We start from the raw sequence: 10,819 nt of genomic DNA, 5'->3' as shown, positions 1-10,819 counted from the left end.
GATTAGTATGCATATCACTTGATGGTAAAGAAAACCACGGGAAACACAGATATGTTCAAATTAGCAATTTCATAAAATCGAACTATACATATTTCAATTTCGACAATATAACTGCAAAATTATATTCAAGTTTAATTGTATTTGGTAACGTCTGACCAGTACTACTTGTACTTGAATTAAATAGAAACTATCAACAACAACCGCAAACAACAACAACAACAACTAGTCAACAATATACAGCAAGATGGCTAGAGAATACCGTTTGAAATTTTATTTAAAAATCGAATTCAAGATGATAATCGCATGAAGCTTATCGATAACAATAAAATTGCTATTAAGCGCTAATTATTACATACATATATATTATTTATGTAAAACAATTACGTATTTGATTTTTAATCACAATATCACGGGTGATAACACAAGTTATGATAAAATCGACTTCCATTCAAAAAAAGTGATCAATTAGTATTAAATATTAAAGATTGTATTTTCCTAAGAGTTGCTCATGCTTTTAAATTCTTGATAATTAAATGACGAGATCATTAGCGCCGCATATCTGATATACCTACTGGTGTTTCTCTTACAGAAGTGACTACTAAATATTTTATAACACTATTTTGAACTTATTTGGCCATAAATATTGTAACAACTTAAAAACATCCTATTTTTATTTTATTGAAATCAAATTTGGAATGATTTTATAATTATATGCCCACATCTGTTGAGAAGGGTTCGATTGGCGATACCAAAGCGTCGTGCTCGGTCACATATTATTATGAACAAGCTAACAACGTTCATGCCACCCCCTCGTATAGAGTAGTTGTCTTCCACAACAATTTGGTATAAAGAGCTGGCACAGATATTTTTCTACATTCTGACACATGTTTCAAAAAAGTAGTTAAAAAATTTATAAAAGTACTACGAGATAGTTAGTCATTGTTCGTAGTTATCGCTTTTTTTCCTTGTTTATTATGTAAGTACCAATTTTTTTTTATCAGCCTTTTCCTTGTGGCTTTATTTTTATTTTATTTTTCAAAATTATCTTTACCATTAAATTGTAAACAAAGAATGCATATTATACCTATTTTGCATGTTGGGATAGGCTATAAGTGGAGTGTACAACATTATAAAAGAATTTTTAAATGCGTCCATAGATTAAGATAGTTGTATGCTCGTTGGCTTCCTAATAAATAAATAAATAAATATGTACTTCAGGTTAATATTATAAAACACACAATCACAATATCTAGAATCTTAACATCTATCTGATATCTACCACTGAAGAATCAAGGTTTTTAGTTAATTTATCATTAAATTTCGATATATTGTCGCTGAATAGATCAATCGACTAATCTCTAACTTTAAATTAATTGTAGTCTACTTAACCAGGGAATGATGACCGGGCGGGTCACCAAAGTAAAAAGTGAAATGGGATAGTGCTGAGTACGGAATCCCGATTGATATTTGAATCAAAAGATATTTATATTGGCATTTAAGAGCTTGAATAAAAATGCTATACTTGATAGACGGAAAAAATATAATACAATAGTGATTACGTTATATAACAGTTTATATGCTCATGTCATCAGCTAAATGTCTCAAAACTGTCTTGTGGTTCCGCTGTGACCATATTGAAAAACAAAGTTCTTGTTGAAAGTCCCGTTAAGAACAAATAAATTTTAAATCAATGCATGCTATTGATAAGAGTTTTAATATGCCGAACTCCAACAAAATGCTCGGGCTCTATGATGAGTAATGGACCAAGATGTGAACCCTGAGGAACGACCGACGAAGCAGAGTCTAATGATGAACAGTATCCTTTTGCTTCTTGTCTTCAAAGAAACTAGAGCATATGCTACAACAATTGTCAGAGGAAAGTGCTAAAGTAGGCCTCACAATGAACGTCAACAAAACTAAAATAATGACAAACTCTGATAGAAAAGAAATTAAAGTATCTACTTTAATTTCTTCCATTACCATCTGGTAAAAAAATTGAATATGTAGACGAATATGTTTACCTGGGGCATTTATTATCAATTAAAGACTGTATGACAAAAGAAATCGATAGAAGGGTCACGAACTCCTGGAAAAGATATTGGTCGCTCAGCGAAGTGATGAAGAACAAGCATATTCTCATTAAGGACAAAAGAAAGGTTTTTAATGCTTGCATACTACCATGTTTAACTTATAAATCACAAACATGGGCCCTAACCGAGAAAAATCTCACAACTCTAAAAACTTGCCAAATTTTTATGGAAAGAAGCGTTTTAGGTGTTAGATTGAGAGACAGAATGAAGCTGCAGGACATAAAAGAAAAAATTAAATTTAAAAATGTAAGCAAAATTATTAAATAGCAAAAATGGCGATGGACAGGCCATATGATCAGAGACAATTCTGGAAAATGGACGAAAAAAGTGACGGAGTGGTACCCCAGAAACGGAAAAAGAAAAAGAGGCAGGCAATCCAAAAGATGGGAGGACGACATCCGAAACTTGGTCGGAAGCATGTGGACTGGTCTAGCCAGAGATAGAACGACTTGGAAAAATTTAGAGGAGGCCTATGTCGAGGGACACGAAAGTTTTTAAAAGAAAAGGGCAGCAAGAAAAGTTTTTAATAATTAAGCTATGCAATATATTTAAATGTAATGTAGTTGCTGCAATAAAGGCTATTTTAATTTTATTTTATTTTATTTTATTTTTATTTATCCTTTTGCTGCAATCGCCTCACTACAATTTCTAAGATAAGAGGATATTCCAAGTAAATCACAATTTACACCGATTTGATCTAGTTTGTGTATAAGAATACTATATGAAATTGTATCGAAAGCTTTTGTATAATCAGTGCACTGCATCAACCTACATTCCACTACGCATAGACATTTAATAATAATAATAATCATTTATTTCGAATTCATTCATGAGACTACATCCATATTTGTTAGTACAATTTGCAAACTTACAACATAGTGTTAGTAATTACTTACTAAATCACTTATTTAGAAAATAAATAAAATAAAATAACAGGGTGGACCTCCCTATGATGACGGTAAATTACTATACGACTGCGTGCAGCCGTATCCAATGATCCAGCATCGGGTAGTCCCACCGGTCCGACAGCGCACGCAGTATGGTATTGGGACTGTCGCGCATGCGGCGCATGGTAGAAGCGCACCGCTTGCGCATGATGGCCGCAAAGCCATCTGTGTGAGCTGCCGCGAACATAGCGGAGGCGTTGCAGTGGCGCGGCAGTCCCATCAGCACCCGGAACGCGTTATTATATTGAACACGCAGATCACTGTATGGCCGCAGTGTGTAGTTAACCCATAGGCTGCAAAGCGCAACTTTAACAGTCTCCGTGCATCGTGAAAACCTGCAGGCCAACATGTTGCATCGGACAGACAGCGCTCTGCGCTCTCTTTCAATATCTATATTGTCATTGAGGTCCTCGGTAACCCCATGACCCAAATACTTCACTTGCTTAACTTTATTTAGAGCTGTACTACATAAGCTGAATGTCGGAACGAATGTGTATAGCTTTTTATCCGGCCAGAAAATCATTATTTCACTCTTTTTCGCGTTGTGTTTGAGCCCGTGTGCCACCGCATAGCACTCACAAATTCTCAGAAGCCTTCGTAATCGAAGGCTTTATTAGCACCAATTATATATTTTATATATTAGTACCAATCGATGGGCTCAGCAGCACCATATCGTCTGCGTAGCTGATATTGTTCACGCACACTCCATCAATATGACACCCGACGCCGGAGCTGCTGAGCTCATCGATCAGTCGTTTGACGTACAGGCTGAAGAGCTTAGGAGAGGTCAGCCCCCCCTGCCTCACCCCGCATTCCAGTCCGAACTCCTCCGAGGCAGAGCCTGCCCATCTTACATAGTTCTTTTGCATATTATACCAATGCATAAATAATAGCACGATTTCCCTAGGTATAGACGTTTCATTCCTTAATTTATCCCACAGAATGTCGTACGATACAAGATCGAAAGCTTTCGATAAATCAAGGTAGCATGCGTATACTGGGGTCTTTCTACTAGTGTAATACCGTACAGTCTGCTTGAGGGCCAGGATAGCACTCTCGGTGGAAAGCCCGGGCCTGAAACCGAACTGCGCGTCGATTAGCGAGACGTATTTATCCAGATGTTTACCGAGCAGACTGTCCAGCACTTTAGCGACCACTGTGGCCAGAGAGATCGGTCTATAGTTGTTCACATCTGATGCATCACCAGTTTTATTTTTGATTATTGGTACAACTATAGTGCGCATCAGATTATCAGGCAGATGGGAGTGACCTATACACAGGGTAAACAACATAGAAAGCACTCTGGGTAAGTGTACACCCGCGTGCTGCAGGTGCTCGATGCTAAGGCTGTCGTGACCCGGGGATTTACCTCTCACCATGCCTCTGATCACCGCACACACTTCCTCTGCCGTAAAATTAACACTACGCTCACTACCATCCTCTGCATCAGGCTTCTGCCGCGCTGGTCCCAGAGGTGAGTGCACCCTGAACTGGTGGGAGAACATAGTGGCAATTTCCCTAGGCTCGTGTACTCCCGCCACGCTAATGGGGAGACACCCGGCTTATGATTCATTTTATTTGTGTTTTTCCAGAACTGACCGAACTTCTTGTGTGAGTGTAAGTCGGCTATAATATCCATTTTTATTTGTTGCTGATTATTCTGACACCACTTTAATTTTGACTTAAAAGCGCGCTTTGTTTCACACATATCATTATAAAGACGGCCGGCCCCAGGCCTACCCCCATACAACCAGGCTTGAAAACAAAGCCGAGCCCTCCCATGAGCGCCGCGGACATGCCTATTCCACCCGGTAATGTATCTACCTCTACGCTTTTGGGTAACATTATAACTACATAGAGCGGCCTCCGACAGTATACAAATAATATCGTCATACATGCTATCTAATAGGATTTTATGATTTTTGTTACAACACATATAATCTGAGCAGTTTCTTAATTCTGAAGGAAAATCAATTTCACAAAGTCTCTCTAGACTCACATACATTTTTAAATTTCTCTATTTGAGTCGAGTCACGTTGACCCCAGACTATTCTATTTACACTAACATTAGGTGTACAAAGCTTAGGCTTAACTAAATTAAAATTACATTGTATAGATACAGGGTAATGATCAGACCAATAAACATTATCAAAAAAATTGCAACGATTACTTTCTGCAGGCTTTCCACCTACAAAGCCATGCATTCTAATTATAAAACAATACATAAATCTCTAAACATAACACACAGTGACCTAACGATTAAAGAAACAAACACAATAAAATTTTTAGGCATTATATTAGATTGCAATTGTAACTGGAAAGCTCAATGTGATACAGTGGCAGGCAAAATAAATAAGTTCGTTTTCGCTTTAAGAAGGCTCAGACAAACTGTATCCTTTAATGCTGCACTTACTGCATACCACGGTTATATTGCGTCAGTTTTACGGTACGGGTTAATACTATGGGGAAACTCCACTAATATTTCAAATGTTTTTCTGGCACAAAAAAAATGTATAAGAGCTTTATGCAATGTCAGTCCTCTAGAATCGTGTAGACCATTATTCAAAAAGCACCGTCTGTTAACGCTTACTGGTCTATATATATTAGAAATTTGTATGTTCATTAAAAAACATGGTGAACTTTTTAAACCAGCAAAGGACTATTCCATATTAGGATTAAGAGATCCAACTCGCCTTCTGATGCCATACTGTAGAACAGCGCTTCATCAAAATAACGCAAATGTTATGTGTATTAGGGTATTTAACCACCTTCCAAAGAATATTAGAGAGATGCCTAAAACATTAATGCATAAAAAATTAAAATTATGGCTAATAGATAAATGCTTTTATAGTTTAAAAGAATTCTTTAGCCAAAAATAATAGTATTCAAATGTAATTTTTGAGAGGTACCTACAAACTAATGTTTATTTTATATTATCTCATTGAATTAAAGCTATGTAATGTGTATTAAGAACGTATAAGTATAAATTAAATATGATATTCCAATATTGACAATCAAATATTTGTATGCCGATATATTGGCGAATTGTGCTGTACACCAATTAATTGTTAACAACTATGTTACCACGATTCATACAAATAAATCATTTCATTTCATTTCATTTCTGTTCAGGAATTGTAATTGGTCAAGCTATTTAAGCAAGTGTATGATAAATATATCTCTCAAATTATTTTAGAATTGAGCTTATGTTTGAGAGTGTTCAGTAATTTGAAATATCGTGTCTGTTACCAATTTTAAATATGGGAGATATAAACGATTTATTCTGAACAGAATTATCAATGATTCAGCAAATTCATGGAAATATCTCTGTAAAACAAGGGTGGAATTCCATCAGGTCCAAGTTTTTTAAATACAGAAAAACTTGAGGGATTGTAAAATTGATTGAATCAATCAATTACTCTGTTTTGGACTATTATAAACATTAAAAGCTGACCTTAAGTGAGTATTAAATAAACTACATATTTCCACCGGATCTGGAGTCGTATAATCATCTAGAAGCATCATGTCTGGATGATGAAGAATTTACAATTAATACCAATCCTATAAGCAGCATAATTGATAAATGTATAATAACAATCCATTCCATTTTGCATATCATCATATGAACAATTTCAACATAGAATGGAGGAGGTACTATCAAAATTTAGCAAAACCAGCAAGTCAATATGTGGAGATTTTAATATAAACTTACTTGAACCTTCGGCCAATTGTACTAGCCTTCCTACCAATTGTACTAGCCTTCCAACCTACTAGAATCACTTCTACAACAGCAACCTGTTCAGATAATATTTTAACTAACTATTACTAGTAAACTCATAATTAATAATCTTCAGTCCGACCATAGTGGGCAACTTATAAAAGTAAATACAAGATTGGACAATGTCAGACCAAAAAAGGTGACGATTATACCTGTTACGGGTAGCCGTCTTGAGAGGTTTAGAAATAATTTGGTAAATACGATACCATTTATACACTGTGGTGAAACTGCTAATTTTCACTATAACTTAGTCTTCAATTCCTTCTGTGAGGAATTTGACAGGATTTTTACTCCAGTAACGGTGACAGTAAACAACAAACATTGTTTTAATGATTGGGCAACAATCCCATCCACAAAAGTCGTAAACGCTTATATGAGCTTTATTATGAGAAACATTACAATAATAATGAAGAATTTAAAATATATGTAAAAAAAATACTCCAAGCTCTTTAAAGTAGTTTGTCATGAAGCAAAAACACGTTTCATTGCAGATAAAATTAAAAACAGTAATAATAAAGTAAAAGCGACTTGGAGTGTAATTAACAATGAAACTGGTAGATCGAATTGCCGTAACACCTCTATCTGTTTAAATATTAATAATCGCGTTATAAATTCGGAAATAGAAATTGCAAATCAATTTGACAAATACTTCTCCGAAATCCCGATTGTGACGACCTTAACTCTTCTAGCAATAATATTTAATGAATGCATAGATGAGGGTGTGTTCCCTGACCTCATGAAATACAGCAAAGTTATACCTTTGTTTAAATCGGGCAGTTCTTTTGACCCTGCTAATTTCAGACCTATTTCAGTGCTGCCTGTTTTTAGTAAAATTTTTGAAAAACTTTTGCTTCACAAATGCATTTTTGTAAATTAATGAACAAAATTTAGTTTGGTTTCACTAGGGGCTTATCAACAATAAATGCGGGTACTAGACTCATTGAGCACATCTTTGACGCCTGGGAAGAGTCACAGGATGCATTAGGCATTTTTTGTGATTTGTCCAAGGCATTTGACTGGGTCCACCATGAAACTTTACTCCTAAAACTAAAACATTATGGAGTGAAAAATGGAGCCCTAAATCTGTTAAAATCATATTTAAGCGAAAGAGTTTAGATAGTCGATGTAAATGGCAAACGGTCTTCGGGAAAACCTGTGGGAATTATTCCATAGGGTTCTATTCTTGGTCCTTTCTTGTTTCTTATATATATTAACGATCTACCGTTTGTGGTAGATGATAGCCATGAGATTGTATTGTTTGCTGATGATACTTCATTTATTTTTAAAGTGAAGCGACGTGCGGATATTGACGACGAGGTAAACAATGCACTCTCAAAGATAGTGCGTTGGTTTGAAACGAATAATCTGCACTAAACAGTAAAAAAAAGTGTAAGTAAAAGTGTTTACGGTTCATTACACCAAACACAGCGGAGGTATAAAACAACGTTCTTATAAATGACCAGAGATTGGAACTTGTGGACACTACGGTTTTCTTGGGTATCACGTTAGATAAAAAGCTTCAGTGGGGACCACATATTGCCCTCACTCTGACTCAGCTCTGCGGCATATGCAGTTAGAAAGTTTAGAGAGTACACGAATGTTGCGACCGCTAGATTAGTGTACTTCAGTTGTTTTCACAGCATCATGACATACGGTATATTACTATGGGGTCATGCTGCTGACATTTATATAGTGTTTGCTCTGCAAAAGTTCGTACTTCTCTATCAGCTTGGTTATAGAATGTCACTGAAAGAAAAATTTAAAGAAATAAATATTATGACTGTTCATTGTCATTACATTTATGAAAATTTAATATATGTTCACAAAAATCGTCACCTTTTTGCTCTTAATAGTGATTTTCATTATTATAACACTGGAAATAAGGGATTGCTTGTAGCTTATTCTAGTAGGCTTCATAAGATACATAATAGCTTTAAGGGTAAATGTATACACTTCTATAATAAAGTCCCAGCCACTGTTCAGGCATTATCTATAAATAAATTTAAATGTTTTATAAAAAAATGGCTCTGTCGTAAATCCTATTACTCCACTGCTGAATATCTAAATGATCGGACAGCCTGGGACTAGATTGTGATTATATATGTGAATATTGTATATTTGTATTGAAAAGAGCGCAAAAAAAAATCATGGGAGAGTTTCTTGCGCCGCTTCTTCTCTCTCAGAGCGCCATTTGTTTCCGAAGCGGTAGTAGTATCTAGTAGTATAAGAAATGACATCAAAACGAATTCTAAAGGAATCAATTTTCAGAAAATAAATGCCTTTTATGCCTTAATGCCTTTTATGCCTTTATGCCTTTATGCCTTTTGCCTTATAAGTGCTTTTATTGAATTTAAAAAACAACTTTTTTTCCATTACAGTACTATTTACCGTATAAATTATAATATTTCCACTCACTAATAAAGTATGTTAAAAAAAATCCACACGCAATGTGTAGAAGTACATGTAGATTTAAAATATGTAGCTATTGTTTAATATGCTGACCTTGAACTAGATACTTGAGCTAAATGTAGGTTCTCGTTTTCTTTTTTCTCAGGTTCGGTCTAAGAAATGTCGTTACTGTTCCCACAAACTGCCCTGATGGTCAACAACTTGTAAATGGGGCATGTCGTGATATTTGGAGAAGATTACGAGCTGATACGTATGTAACTATTGTAACTATTTCTTAAGTCTAGATAGGGTGGCGTACTTAGATCATATGTAAGTTTCTGGATTTTCATCAATAATGCTACCTACATACACTTGAAGACATAAAAATCGCACACCCCCACTTTGTACTTCACTTCACCTACAGTTTCACTTTCAAATTGAATATTTATTAGGTAAGTTAAATTTTGCTTGCAGATTAACTAAAATTAAACTAAAGTACACACTGTTAGACGACAGATATGAACACAACGTTCCGGAACTTTATAAGAGCTGAAGAGTGGCTCTCGTCTAACACATATAAATCTCTTGAACTACTTACTATGGCCACTTTTAGAAGACTTGGCCTTCATTATATTCGCTAAAGAAAGTTCTAGAACGAGCAGTTACTAAGTTTCCATGGAAGAACTAAATAAATCAATTTTGAAGTCGTTAGCAAAAATCTGTTTGGGTAAAACTTGTATATTGTATTGATGTGTTTTGTATAGATATTTTATTCGATTACCGACAATTGTATACGTAAAAAATATATAAATAAATATATAAATGTATACGTCATTAATTGTATACGTAAGTCAGTAGTACCATCAAAGTTTTTCTATCCTAATAAGTTGTGAGTAATACCAAGATGGTCAATTTATTCAGTCCCTACTTAAGGGTATTTCTGTCTTAATTTATTACGTGATTAGCTAACCTAACAACTTATATTATATATCTTCTAGTGACGATATCAATATTAAAAATATTTTATGTTTTAAATAAATATATTACATTGGCCATCTAATGAAATGAATCTTTAATATTTTTTTTTATTAAAAACACAATGTGTCTCACAAGTAAATATATCTTATACTAGCTGATCCAGCAAACGTTGTATTGCCGATATTAAAATAGCGATACAAAAGTAACTGTTGATCGTAAATGGGCGAAAATTTGAAGTTGTATGTATTTTAAAAATTAAAAAAATAAATTAAGGGTGAACAACCCTTATTACTTAGGGATATGAAAAATAGATGTTGGCCGATTCTCAGACCTACTCAATATGCTCACAAAATTTCATGAGAATCGGTCAAGCCGTTTCGGAGGAGTAAGGGAACGAACATTGTGACACGAGAAATTTATATATAAGATTAGATACATGTTATATGAGATTGTTAAGAGCGAGATGTGTCTTTTTTACAAGTTATGTTTTTGATGGCATCTCATTTCTTTTTGTAGGTAATTCCACTTTTCCTTTCCTGTACCTTCTATTTCTTGAATACCAACAACAGCATTATCTAAAAGCCCATTGAGTGATTTACGAGCATTTATTATTTTTGTAGGTAGTCTTTCTTTTTTTC

General features: G+C 34.7%; 2 protein-coding genes across 5 annotated transcripts in view; one reads left to right on the top strand and one right to left on the bottom strand.

The window, feature by feature from the left end:
* Positions 1 to 10,819, bottom strand: part of LOC126976639 (uncharacterized) — a 103,587-nt gene that overhangs the window by 47,922 nt on the left and 44,846 nt on the right. The window lies entirely within an intron of this gene.
* LOC126976632 (uncharacterized) overlaps positions 1 to 10,819 on the top strand; it is a 35,089-nt gene that overhangs the window by 1,696 nt on the left and 22,574 nt on the right. For 2 of the 4 annotated variants that reach the window (XM_050825114.1, XM_050825113.1), the window contains exon 2: positions 9,370 to 9,474. The exons of the other annotated variants lie outside the window; for them this stretch is intronic. In XM_050825114.1, the coding sequence (XP_050681071.1) occupies positions 9,370 to 9,474 (105 nt within the window). The remainder of the gene's footprint in view (positions 1 to 9,369; positions 9,475 to 10,819) is intronic. 4 annotated transcript variants of the gene reach the window in all.

Source organism: Leptidea sinapis, chromosome 41 (assembly GCF_905404315.1).
Source record: "Leptidea sinapis chromosome 41, ilLepSina1.1, whole genome shotgun sequence".
In the NCBI taxonomy this organism is placed as follows: Eukaryota; Metazoa; Arthropoda; class Insecta; order Lepidoptera; family Pieridae; genus Leptidea; species Leptidea sinapis.
This window is presented reverse-complemented; position numbering and strand designations above follow the sequence as displayed.